Here is a 14,362-nt window from a genome sequence, read left to right on the forward strand (position 1 = left end):
TATGGATAAATTGACCAAGTTTTTTTTTTTTAAGTAAAAATAAATTTCAAATGTTTTTCAGAATCCTGATGCCCTGAAGCTTTAGCATGTATGAAAGCATAGATATCAAATGATCAGATTTTTGGAAGACAGAAAGTTGAGAGCAATAGCTAGTAGAATGGCTGGCAGATACTGGATTCAAAAGGCTATGACAGATTTTAGATGATAGGCTACATTTAATGTGATGATATATCAAAGAAATGAATGTAAAGTTTGAACATGTGTTAAAAAAATCAATGGCACGGAGTAGTGCATATGTAGCTAGACTTTATATACAGAAAAACCCTTAGGGGTTTTGGCAAATTATTGAAAGTTCTGCAGGAGGAAACACTGATGTGTCTGTGAAAAAAAAGATTTCTAATTCTCCTGATGGCAAAAAGGAAGGGAACAAATATTTAATAAGCACCTACTTTGTACTCATACTTTACAAATATTATTTCATTTGATCCTCACAACAACATTGAAGTAGTTGCTATTATTATCCCCATTTTACAGTTCAGGAAACTGATACAGAAAGGAAGAACACTGACAAGCTGGAACACATCCAGATGAGGACAGTCCGGACAATGAGGTGGTTAGGGACCATAAAATATAGGCTCTGCTTGAAAGAATTGCAAATATTTGACTTGAAAAAGAGAACAACATTTAGAAAAAAAAATTTTTCAGGTAGTTGAAAGTCATGTGGGATGAATGAATGAATGAAAAAGCCCTGGATTGTGTACTTACTATATATCTAGCTAGTTGGTGTCTGAGGTGGGATTCAAACTCATATCTTTTTGGCTCGAGTCCAACATTCTAGCCACTATACCATTATACCACACCAGCTCTCAATTAAGGTATTCAAAAAGTTGCAGGTTCTCTTCTCAGGATGTGTGACACAAATTAGAATGATCTTTTGTTGAGTCTAGGGGTCAGAGTGATTCTTGGTCAGGGAAAGGCTTGATTCCAACTCAGATTCTAGATTCACTTGAGTGTTTGACCTCATCTAGAAATGTGGCTTTAATGTGTTGATTTTGTTCTAGGATTTAACGTTAACCACTTGGATATTGCCCCACGCTATGCCAGCATTCTTATGGGGATCTCCAATGGTGTGGGGACCCTTTCTGGAATGGTTTGCCCTCTTATTGTTGGTGCAATGACTAAACACAAGGTGAGTACTTTTTGTAAAATATATTAATGGACCTTCTTTTTACTGTTATCCTTGGGTTGGGAAATAAGATGGGAACAGGAGAAAACCACCAGAGTGAGAGCCAGAAGACCTGGATTCTAGTCCTAGTTCTGTCACTTAATCAGCCCCCTTATCTGATCCTGTTTGTCAACTAAAAGAAGTAGACTTCTCAGCCCTTAGAAAACAACATAAGTTAATAGAATATTAGACTTGGATTCAAAATACCTGGGTCACTTATTAGCTCTGTAACCTTGGCAAGTCACATGACTTTTCTATGCCTCGGTTTCCTGGTCTGGAAAGTGAGTGTGTTGGACTCAATGACCATTAAGCTAAGGCCCTTTTCTAGCTCTTCTAATTATGATATGAACCTTGGTCCACCCAAGCCAGTACTGCCTTCTCTATAGCTTATTGTTCATCATTTACAGCAAAAACTTCTTAAACACAACCCATACAGGGTTGTATAACAGAATGTGGGGATTGCAAAATTATGATTTATTATCAGAAAATATTTGATTTGTATATCTATTTTATATACCTATCTACTGGGGTTATGTAAAAATTTCTTGGATGAGAAGGGGTCATGAGTTTAAAAAGTTTAAGAAGTCCTGCATACAGTTTCTTCTGCCATTGACAAATTGAGTGAACAGCAAGGAAAGCAGAAGCTATTTTTAATGGGTTCTTTTTATTTCTGGCTTGAAATATCTAACAATGTTTAATGTAATTGTTTAGACTCGGGAAGAATGGCAGAATGTCTTCCTCATAGCTGCTCTGGTACACTACAGTGGCGTGATCTTCTATGGTGTCTTTGCTTCCGGGGAGAAACAGGAATGGGCAGATCCAGAGAATCTCTGTGAGGAAAAGTGTGGCATTATTGACCAAGATGAGTTGGTGGAAGAGATGGAACTGAACCACGAGACTTTTGTTTGTCCGAGGAAAAAAATGTCCTATGGGGCAACCGCTCAGAATAGTGAAATCCAGCGAAATGAGTGGAGGAGACAGAGGGGACTGATGATGGATGAGGAAGAGCAGTCATCCTATCAGTATGAAGGGGAATACTTCCCAGACACGTCCTAGTGTAAGAAAATGTCCAGTTGTTTCAGCATTGCAGGCCTCCGCGTATCATGAAACCAGACACTATAGTATCCATAGCTATTGCTTCCTCCCTAGCAGATCTTGCCAAGATATTGAGTGCTATAGGATAAAAAGAAAAGACATGAGACCCCATGTTTGGTGAAGAGGCAACAATGATGTGGGAAGCTACAGATCTGCTCTCATTCTCTTGAGCTAGAGAGATGTGGATTTGAGTCCTACCTCTAATATATACTGGCTCTGTGACCCTGGACAAATCATTCAATCATTTTCTAGGAGTTTTCTTAGATTTTAAGGTGCAAAGCCAGTGTCCATCCCCATTGGTAGAGGTTTCCTAATAGGTGCTCCCTATGCTAATGAAATCATAATTCTACTCCAGTATTTATTTAGGAGATAGATTAGCCACTTTCCTTCTTTTCTTCCTTTCTTCCTTCAAGTTCCTTTCTTCGTTTTTTCATTTTTCCCTTTTCTTTTTCTTCTTTCCTTCCTTCCTCTTCCCTCCTTCTTTCCCTACCTTTTCTTCCCTCCCTCTTTCCCTACCTTTTCTTCCCTCCCTTTTTCCCTCCCTTTTCCCTTCCCTCTTTCCCTCCTTTCCCTCCTTTCTCTTCCTTTCATCTTTCCTTTCTTCTTTCCTTCCTTTCTTCCTTCCTTTTTTCTTTCCTTCCTTCCTTCCTTCCTTCCTTCTTTCTTTCCTTCCTTCCTTCTTTCTTTCCTTCCTTCCTTCCTTCTTTCCTTCTTTCCTCTTATAGTCTAACTTATCCCCCAAATGAATATGACATTATGTAAATATACATTTATATACACAGGGTGTCTCAAAGTCTTAGTACAGTTTTAAACTTTAATAGTTTCCTACTTTACTGAGATTTGGGGGACACTATCATTATATAGGAGGTAGGTTGATTTTCCCCTTCTTATCCAATAACCCTTTTATTTCGAGAATCGATTGGTTTCTCCTCACTGAAAATGTTTAACAAAGGCTATATGACTTCTTGTTGGACTTCTTGTAGAAAGGCTTCTTGATCCAGTAGAAATTGGACAAATTGACCTCAGAGGCTTCTACCTCTGAGATGAGGTGATTCCCTGGGTATTTGGGCTTCTTTATCAAAATGTGACTTTGAGATACTGTTTTTGTTCTGGGATTTAATTTATCTGCTAAATTGGTTTGGGATTCAATTCCCCTAGCTTCAGTTGATGGCAAAGGGTTAGCTGATACACTAGAAGTGAACTCTGGTTGGTAGGACTCATACTTCTGTAAGAGAGTTGGAGTTATAGAAAGGTCAGATAGATTCCAAATTCAGATGCTTATGTAGAGAAGGGAGATTTATCAGTCTAGGAAACCATTTGCCCGTGAAACTGAGCATTACTCAGTGTTGGTAAGAACCAACGCTCAGATATCCTGCCAACTTTACCTCTTCATTATCTCAAGGATGTAACAAAAAAGAACAGGACTCCTATTAAACTGAGCTTCTTGACATCAGGGAATTTTTTTTTAACTTTTTCTTTGTATCTGAAGTGCTTGGCATAGTGCCTGGCACATAGTAGGAACTTGATAAATGTTTATTGATTGGGCAGATGGTCACCCATAGATGTTTAGAAAAAAAAAAGAAAAGTAAGTGAATTTTTGTAAGTGGATTTCAACATGATGAGTGACAAATTTATATTCTGTCTTAGGTGGGATGCTTCTTAAAATCCTCCCACTTTTTATTTTATTTCTTCAATCTATTCTGCTGGTAGTAACAGAAGATCTGATAGAAAAAGCAAAATCCCACATGAAGCATCTAATACTTTTGTCCATAACGATGCTGATTTGAAGATTAAGGATTGATTTCTAAACTAAAAGATATGGTCTAATTCAAATCAATGAGCTATCATTAAAAGACTACTATGTATCCAGCAGTGGGGAAAGACACTTATGAAAACAGTCAGGATGGCCCAATTATGTGCAGATAAATATGGAAATGTGGAATGTGAAATCAATATGGCAATATAGAAAAATTGCAGTGCTAATAATCGAGGGAATCTGGAAAGATCTTATAGAGGAGGAAGAAACAAATCCACAATTTTCAAGGGAATTTTAAAGATACAGCAAACATATTACATTAATTAGTTATGAAAAGATATTAGAACTGTGATCTCACCATGTGTAAGTACTGTTTCCTGAATTACCGATTGTGACCTGGCCATGCTTTCTTATCCTGTTCATCTCTTGTCCATGTCCGGTTAATTGCCCCCCACCCCCAATATGATGGAGGCTTTCACCCATGGAGAACTTATAAGGCAATAAAATAAGATATTCTATCTAATGTCTCTTGTAAGCAGTGTTGACATGAAGAGGAGTATTATTTTTTAAAAAAAGACCTTTTCTGTCTATTAATTAAAACGACATTTCTATTTTCCAAAGAAAATTCTAATCATGAGGGGCCAAAGGTGAAGTTTACCTTTAGTTCAGAATTTAACCTGTTCAGTGTTTCTGGTCCCTGTATTGAACCAAAGGAAACAGCATGTTTTGAAGAAAATATTTTTTGACATACTGACCTAATGATCCACTAATGCACTGTATCATTAATATGCATATATATGTGTATGTGTATGTTATATTAAATGTCATCAATAACTTTTAGACTATCAACCATCCTTGGATACTATAAGGGTAAAAATGAAGCATGTTGTATCATTTTAACCTGTTAGCATCTATAGATAACTTATTGTGGCAAATTGAAATATATATATATAATTGTTTTCCTGATTTAAAAAATGAATAATTTATGGTTTCAGATATTTTATGTTTCATTAGGACAATAAAAGAGGAGATGAAGCTTTCTAATCCTGTGAATTCCATAGGATTCTGTTGAAAGTCATGACCTAATGTTCTTTTATTGGATTATGAGCAGTTTCACATATAGGAATTTCAAGTTTGGAGACAAAATGTCATTTAAACAAAGTCACTTAGGATTTCAAAACTTGTCACAAAAACCTAGTCAATGGTATTAAAAAACAAGAAACTTTTATTTTGTATGATGTCTTTTGCTTTACGAATATGTTGGAAAGATGATGGTATTTGCATCTGTCCCCACCCACTTGCTAGGCCATATTTGTCACACGATGACCAACTGTTTGATCACTCATAGCCATTTAAAATTTTTAAATAATTGTTTATTTTTATGTCGCTTTCATTATTTGTGAATGTATCTTTGCCTCCTCCTCCACTAAGTCAACAATTCTTTATTAAATGATTACTTATTGCCAAGTACTGTGATAAGTACTAGAAATACAAATACAAGCAGAAAGACAGTCCCTGCCCTCAAAGAGCTTACACTCTAATGTGGGAAGATATTGTATAAAAAGAAAGTGAAGCGGGGAACATAATATGTATAAGAAAAGGGGGACAATAGGAAAGAAAAGTTAGCTAATTAGGAGAGTAGCCTGGAGAGGAAATGGTTGACTTAAGGATTCTCTTAAAACAGAAATTCTGAGAGAAAGTGGTTAATCAAAGAGAGAGGCTGAAAAGCAGTGGGTATTTTCTATGTATGAAATCTATGGATGAAGTGACCTCTCAGTGTGAAGAGGTTTGGCTTAAGAAAGTCCATATTGTTAAGAATGAAGCCCAGAGAAGAAGCCTTTGTGTCAAAGAATAAAGAAGAAATTGAGGGAAACAATTCAAAAGAACTAATAAATGCAGTTTACATATGGTTTTTTTACCCATAGTCCCTCACACCTGAAAAGAAGGTAAGAAAGGTACACAGATGACTATTTTGAGTAAGTCTTTCTGGGCCAGTCATGAAGATTGTAAAGAAAGGGGAGGAGGCCAAGGTATATTAATGACCTTATGAAATTTTGGAACAAGGTAGGTTGAGGGAAGTGGTAGGGTTTTTTGTTGTTGTGTGTTTTTTTTTTGTTTGTTTGTTTTTGGTTTTGTTTTCTGAGGCAACTGGGGTTAAGTGGCGTGGCCAGGGTCACAGAGCTGGGAAGTGTTCAATGTCTGAGGTCACATTTGAACTCAGGTCCTCCTGACTTCAGGGCTGGTGCTCTACTGTGCCACCTAGCTGCCCCCCCCCCTTTTTTTAAAGGCTTTTTTTCTTTTAATTGGACTTTATTAGGAAGTGGGAGGTGGGATAGGAAGAAATCAGATAACAAACTCTAAAAAATGTATTTATTCTTAAATTCTAAAATAATATGTTGCTTCTCAAAATGTAGAATATTGTGGAGAAAACACATTATTTGGATATTGTGATCAACAGATACACCACAACAAGAATACTTTAATAACCCCTCAACACTTTGGCTTCATAATATGCTTCTGTTCTATATAGCTCCCACATCATCCTCATTTCAATCAAGAATTCAATTATGCTGGATATTGAAATGATCTGGGAAATCTATGATAGAGTCCTTGTCTTCAGGGCATTTACAGTCTAGCTGAGGAGATTGCTTTCCCCCAACAGATGTACATAAAAGATGAGAGGGTATTTCAAGAAAATGCATAATTAGGTGCTAGAACTTATAGGATCATAGCTCTAGAACTGTTTGGGATCTTAGAAAGTATATAGTTTGACCTCATCATTTCACAGATGCGGAAGGATACTCCAGGAAATTCAGTGATTTGAATAATTCCAAGAATTAAAGGCAGCATTAGAATCCAGGATCTCTGCTTTCAGAGCTTGTGCTCCACTGTACTTTAACAAAGAAGGGGATGATAATAGTATTGTTGTTGAGTCATTTTTTCAGTTTTGTCTGACCCTTTGTGACCTAATTTAGGATTTTCTTGGCAAAGACACTGGAGTGTTTTGCCATTTCTTCTCCAGCTCATTTACAGATAGGGAAAACAGAGGCAAACAGTTGCAAAAAGTGACCTGGCCAGGATCACACAATTTAGTAAATGTCTAAGACCAGATTTGAGCTCAGGGATTTGAGTCTTTTTGACTTTAACCTGGTGCTCTATTCACTGGGCCACCTTATCTATGGGATCATGGATTTGGAACTGCAAAGGACTTTCTAATCCCACCTTCTCATTTTACAGTTGAGGAAGAATTCTGGGAAAATGATGGAGTAGGTCAGAAAATTCCAAGTATTTCAGGTTTTTCCCACAAATGAAACAAAATTACCCCTCAGGGCGAACATGGAATAATGATAAAAAATCTTGGAGCAAAATAGGAATTTTCCTGTAGAATCCAAGAAGACTAGAAGAAAGGGAGGGGGAATGGATTAACTAGTATGAAATACAGACACTTCCAGATTAGCTCCACAGAAATACCTTGAGGCTAGCTGGGTTTGGATGGAGCCTCAATCCAAGCCACAGAAATTTTTACCTCCTGGACTATGTGCAGATTTGGGGGATCTGTCATCAGGAAGATTGAGGGAGTTCGGGCTGATCAGAATACCAGGCCCAGAGATGCAGAGATGCACCTCTGAGTGAGAAGCAACCAGCAAATCTGGTGAGTGCAGAGACAATGGGACAGGAACGTAGCTGGCTACCAACATTTGCAGGATCGGGGAGCTCTTGGTTGGGGGTTCCAGGTCAGAAGGGAGAGTTGAAGTGAAGCTAGAGACACCATCTCTCTGCCCCAGGATTGGAAGGGCTCATTAAAAAAAAAATGAACAGGCACGAAAGAAAGTACCCAATCATAAAAACTTACTGCTGGAATAGGAAAGAACAGGGTTCATCTTTAGAGTTAGACACTGAAATAAAAAGGTCTCCTGCCCAGAAAGAATTTAATGAACTCAGAAAAGACTTCAAAAATCAAATGAGGAAGATTGAGGAAAAACTAAAAAAGGAAATGGGAACCATGCAAACAAGAAGATTATGAAAAAGTTAAATAACTAGAAAAGGAGATTCAGAGTAATCTCTGAAGAAAAAAAAATTCTTTGAAAATTAGAATTGGGCAAGGAGAAGCCAGTGAAGTTATAAGAGACCAAGAAATATAAAGAGTTTGGATTTGGAATGCTAATTCAAAAGTGGAAAAGACTATCTCCAAAAGTTTTTATCTGTAGATCTTTAAATGGAAACCCAGATTGTCACACATAATGTCGGGTGTTCTTGGCTATGGATAGTTTGGACAAAATGGCCCCTGGGATTCTGTCACAAGTAGATACTTTTGTTGATTAGACTAATGAAAATGGTGTTTAGAAGACATTCAGTGCTAAGTGAAGTAAGTAGAACCAAAAGAACGTTGTACACAATAACAAGAAGATTATGTGATCATCAACTGTGATGGACGTGGCTCTTTTCAACAATGACGTGATTCAAGTCAATTCCAATAGATTTGTGATGGAGAGATCCATCCACATCCAGAGAGAGAACTATGGAGATTAAACGTGGATCAAAGTATTTTCACCTTTTTTATTTGATTTTTTCCTTTCTCTTGTTATTTTCCCTTTTCGATCTGATTTTTCTTGTACAGCATGACAGATGTGGAAATATGTTTAGAAGAATTGTGCTTGTTTTAATTGTGCTTGCTGTCTGGGAGAGGGGATTGATGGAGAAGAAGGGAAATCCTTCCAAGGCTACATCAAATAGAGTGTTAAGGCAATGAATAAATATTTATATGGTAATTACTGTGCTAAACAATTTATAAATAATATCTTATTTGGTCCCCCCACAACAATCCAGAGAGGTAGGGTTATTAATATTTCCATTTTACAGATGAGGAAATTGAGGCAGACAGTAATTGTGACTTACAATTGTAGTATGCAATTCACCCAATAAATTTCAGCCATCTTGTAAGGTGCAAGGAGAAAGTTTATTTGGTTCTCAGGAGGCAGTCATTCTCACTATCTGGAGGGGTGAAGATGGGGCCCTAAGGGCAGACAGAAGTGACAATATATAGGTTCCCTAATGCAATATTAACCCTTTCCTCTTCCCCCTCTTATTCTCATTGACTGAGATTGTGATCTTACATTCTAAGCATGAAAACTACAGCTAATGGGGAAACAACATAGATTCAAATGTAAACAAAGACATTCCTGTTACTGACCCTGAGACATGGGCTTTCAATGTATCAGTTGGGTAGATTAGGGTTGAGTCAGGATGCTCTACACTCTCCCAGAATTGCTCCCTCTCCCCATGTCTGGGAACTATTTACCAATGAGGAAAGGCAGGGGAGAATAGGAACCTAATCCCATAGCTTGGTTAATTTATAATTTTCCTTTTGAAGAAATATCAAATTTTCCATTCAGTCTGGATCACATATCCAGTCAGTGTCTGGGCAGGATTTGAACTCACTTCTTTCCAACTCCATACCTGGTGCTCTATGTTGCACCACCCAGCTGCGTATGATCCCATCATCCTTTTAAATCTCTCTCTTCAGGCCCCAAAAGTTTATTTTCTGGTGTGCATGTCTTTTTAAACATGATAAGAGGTATCAGGTTTTAGTGTGCAGTGGGGATTGTGGAGCTGGGAGAACCTGGATTCAACTCTCCCCTCTGACATTTGCTGACAATGCTTCAGGCTATTCTTTAAGACTATTATATCTTGGATTTCTTCAACTTTTCCCCACTCATGACCCCTTTTCACCTGAGAAATTTTTACACAACTTGGATGTATAAAATAGGCATACAAAATTACTGATAATAAATCATAATTTCATGACCCTCATATTCAGTTATATGCCCCCCCCTCCCCATATGCAATCACATTCACAGTTTAAGAAGCTTTGTGATAGAGGAGATTGCAAACCATGTAAATGAAGTGTATTCTCATATTCAATGAAATTGGAGTTCTGGAAATATTTTTTAAAAAAATTTCCAGTGGTGATATTCTTTATTTATCTCAGTTAAAGGTAACTCCCAGCCACTCTTTTTTTTTAATAAATATTTTTATTTTCAAAATGCATGCATAGATAGTTTTCAACATTCACCCTTGCAAAACCTTGTGTTCCAATTTTTTTCTCCTTCCCTTTCCTCCATCCCCTGCCTTAGACAACAAGTAATCCAAAATATGTTAAACATGTGCAATTCTATATATGTATTTCCACAATTATCATGCAGCACAAGAAAAATCCTGGATATATTCACAAGAGAAAAGAGAATATACAAATTTACAAATAATATAGCAGAATAAGGAAATTAACATATAAAAGAAATCTACTTAGTCCAAGAATAGGTAGTCTTCCAGCTTTCTAAGCTAGTTTTCTTTTTCATTTTTTAAACTAACCAATGATTTAATTTGCAAAGCTAGCATTTGCATATTAAGCCAGATCATCTGACTTCTTAAGTGACAGAGACAAGAAGTGATTTACAGAGCTGATTTTTTTATAATAGTAGAGAGAAATGAAAAAAAAATACATAAATTTGTTTTAAACATAATACAATTGGACAAGGCAAGTCATCTGACTAGTTAGCTTTTTCCAGATTTCTTATCCCAATTCACATTATTAGCAACATCTATTCTATCAAAATGAGATTATCCCCAAAGTTCTCCAGTACCAGTCTGACCCATTATAACTTCCTCTAGGATAAAAGTATCTGGCTACTTTATTGTAAGAAACAGAATATCTTACTAAGAACTGCACGGACTTACTGATAAATGCAGGAAAGATTTAATTTATATTTTTGTAAGAACGGTTGCCTAAGTTAGTGGACATACTTTTGAAACTCCAAAGACATATTTTATTTCCTATCCTGAAATACAAGTTCCTTCCCTGATTCCTCGTTACTTGGATGTTACAGAAATGGCATGACCTGAATCTCATCTCTCATTACATAGCCAGTCCCTGCCCCCAAGCAGCTTCCATTCTTACATTCTTTTGGGGAAAGATAACCTTCACCCTTGATTATTCTTTAATATCCTAGTGAGCTTCAGTTTCCTAATTGAAGTCTCATTTCTCCAATTTAATTTTCATAACAGTGGAAACCAAATAAATGCCCATCCATTTCTCACAATTATGATCTCCAACACATATGGCACCTACTGATTCAGATTCCTAAATCCCAGCCCTCCCACTTCCCAACTCGTAACTGGCATATAGTCAGGGCTTTATCCAAGGTACTTTTTTATCAAGGGGTTCCCTTGCTCCCCATCCTGCTCCTTCATCTAGCCAATGGCCACCTTGTTGCTATAGTTCCCCTTTCTGGGGCCCTATCTCACTTTCACTTTTCATTCTCCTAAAATTGAGAGGGGAGGAACTTTGGGCACAATCTGGATTTTCTGGGAGATGTCCTATCCCTTCTTGGAGACCAGTGCTCTTCACTGAGTTTGCTCCAGGTATAAGAATTCCTAATTCATCCCATCCGGTTTTTACGATTTTACACACTAAGATTCTATAGCTTGGAGTTACTGATACATTCTGTAATGTTAGAATTAATCCAGAAAATACAGGATTATCTACCCATGTTCCTATGTGATTTCTGAGCTAACCTGTCACTCCTTACCTCCTATGGAAAAAGAAGACAATTCAAAGCAGATTAAAACAAGGTTCCACCTTGTCTCACACATTAAAATATAATAAATCTCCAACAACACACTGAGATGAACCCTCCTATCATCGGATATAGCATGATGCAGATCGGAATGGTGAGATCCTGGAATCAGGGAGACCAGGTAGGTGGCCATTACAAATTGCAATTGGTAAGAGGGGAAATCCAGAAGTAATGAGGGGGATGATGCTTTGGGAGAACAAAGAGAAAAAATTCATAAATGTGTAGTCAATGTTACATTATCAGACTATTAGAGAACAGAATTTATAATCCTAGACAACATAAAAATAATTTCTAATTGGCTTGAAGATGCATTTTTACATTTGAATTTAGGTAGATAAGTGAATTTCTTGGAATTTGAAGCACTTTAATGTAATGAAGCCGCAGTATAACTGTATGCAGTGTCTGAGAGGCAGTTAATTGAAATAATGAATAAAGTTCTAATCTTGAAGTCAGAAAGAGCTGAATTCAAATTCTAAGACATGCTCTAGCCTTGTCACTCTGGATTAGTCATTTGACCTCTCAGACTCATCTCTTTATAGCTCCCGACTTTCCTTTCCTTTGGATCATAGACCTCTTGAGTTAACCCATCTGTAAAATGGGGCTAATAATAACACCTACCTCTCAGAGTTGTGGTGATTATTAAATGAGATAATATTTGTAAAGTTCATTGTAAATCATGAAGTCCTCTATATCTGTTATCTGTTATTATTTTCCTGTGTAAACATACACACTGGGGTGCTTGAATTAAAAAAAAAGTATTTATTCTTTTTGATGGAGGTTTTATATGATGTCAAAAGGGAGTTTGACTCCTACCCCCAATTTTCTAGCAATTTTTTGTGCATTGTGCAGATATAAAAGTCTGACTTGGGAGAATTGGAAAAAAAGGACTCATTTTCCATCTTACTTTTTCTTGTTCCATACTGGAAATAGCATCACCTCCCTGACTATGCTTGAGGCCAAATGGAACTAACCTCTCTATTGAACCTGCCTAGCTTACAATTTCCTGGGAAGTAGGAAAGGAATATAGTTAAAGTATTTTTCTCTATTGGTCTTTGGTGCTTCCTGAGCCAGGGATATAAGGTTCAGATAAAGAGAGAAAACAAGAAGGAAGCTGCTACACTACACTTGGCATATTCCTCTGTAGTGGGAACTACTCTGCTCTACTCAGTCAAAAGAGGAATTAAAATGAATTGTCCATTTGTTGTACCTGGACCTTTGTTTAAGTCATAGCTTTACCATTTATTTTCTCGTTTTAGGCAGTTGACTTAAACTCTCTGGAGCCTAGTTTGGATATCTGTAAAACAGGCAGTTTTGGAGGAGATGTTCAGATTTCTTTCCAAAGCAAATTTATAAACCCATGACCGTAAAGGTCTTAAGTCATGTATTATGTGGTTTGTCCTTCATTTTTAATGAAAAACAATGACATCATGGGTGGTAATTTGAGACACTTCAGATTGCCTAGGTAAAAGAGGATATTTCCAATTCCTTTTCCTCTTCTTGAGACCCAGTGATTTAGTATATTTGGGGCATTAAAAGGGAGTTAAACTCTTCGATTATGACTTAAGACCCTTCCTTAAGAACTGACCACACAATGTGAAGGGATGCATTAATGGAAACCTCCCACAAAGATAATGAGAAAGTCCTTGGGAGGAGTTAATTGAAAGGCTGATGAGGCACTTTGAATAAATAGGCCTAAAACTCAGGTAAACCTTCTAAGTGAAAGAACATTTTTTTTTCTTTTAATGGTATTTATTATGCTTCTGTTTTCAGCTGATGATCATGATTACACACAGCAAGAGCAACCATCCGAGCCTTTTCACTTAATCACAGCAGTTTTCTAAGCATAACTTAGTCTTTGAGAGGATTGGTCATGGTTGCTCTTGAAGCTGTTCAAAAACAATCTTTAATACTATGGAGGAAAATATGAGATTTTCCTGATTCTTTTTTGATGAGCCTGGCTTTGTGGTCTAACATTTCTGCTTACTTCCCTTAGGGATTATTTTTAAGGGAAGACCACATTTTAATTCCTTTTTACCAATAAGTGATAACCATTTTCCTTAGAATTTCTTGATGCCATTTCTAGTAGGATGGAAATGAAAAGTCCATGGCTCATATGGAGTTCCAGTCAAGCTCATGGAAGGTGTGTGTATGTGTGTGTGTGTGTGTATGCACATGTGCAAACGAACATGTGTGACCACAATATCCATTGAAAATGCTCCAAGGACTTAGACTTTCATTGTACAATCCACTCAGTCTCCCCATTATAGGATCACAGATTTAGAGCTAGAGGAGATCCATGAAATCATTATGTTCAACTTGTTTTTATAAGTGAGGAAACTGAATATGAAGACTGAGTTAGCACCCTGGATACCTTAGAATCAGCCAGAGTCAGGATAAGTAAAAGTCCTTGGTCTTTATTCTTGGTCTTTAGGGGGTAGAAGTGAATTGGAATGGACACAGGATCTCTGCGACCTTCCTTTTCCACCTCCATTGCCCAAGTCCACCTGGCTTGTCTTACTCCACCCCCTAATCCTTCCCACAATTCTCTGTATACACCAAAAGATTGAACCAGCACAGGATAGTGGGAAGGGCCATTTTCCAAGCATATGCTAACAGAGTATTGTCCAATCGGTAGTTAGCCTTGAGTACTTG

The 14,362-nt window shown here is 37.2% G+C and overlaps 1 protein-coding gene across 2 annotated transcripts in view; it reads left to right on the plus strand.

Moving 5' to 3' along the window:
* SLC17A8 (solute carrier family 17 member 8) overlaps nucleotides 1-2,840 on the plus strand; it is a 55,563-nt gene extending 52,723 nt beyond the window's left edge. For both annotated transcript variants that reach the window (XM_052001371.1, XM_052001372.1), the window contains 2 exons: nucleotides 1,062-1,189; nucleotides 1,937-2,840. In XM_052001371.1, the coding sequence (XP_051857331.1) occupies nucleotides 1,062-1,189; nucleotides 1,937-2,281 (473 nt within the window). In that variant the 3' untranslated portion in view covers nucleotides 2,282-2,840. The remainder of the gene's footprint in view (nucleotides 1-1,061; nucleotides 1,190-1,936) is intronic.
* The last annotated feature ends 11,522 nt before the right edge of the window (nucleotides 2,841-14,362 follow it).

This window comes from Antechinus flavipes, chromosome 5 (assembly GCF_016432865.1).
Source record: "Antechinus flavipes isolate AdamAnt ecotype Samford, QLD, Australia chromosome 5, AdamAnt_v2, whole genome shotgun sequence".
Taxonomy (NCBI): domain Eukaryota; kingdom Metazoa; phylum Chordata; class Mammalia; order Dasyuromorphia; family Dasyuridae; genus Antechinus; species Antechinus flavipes.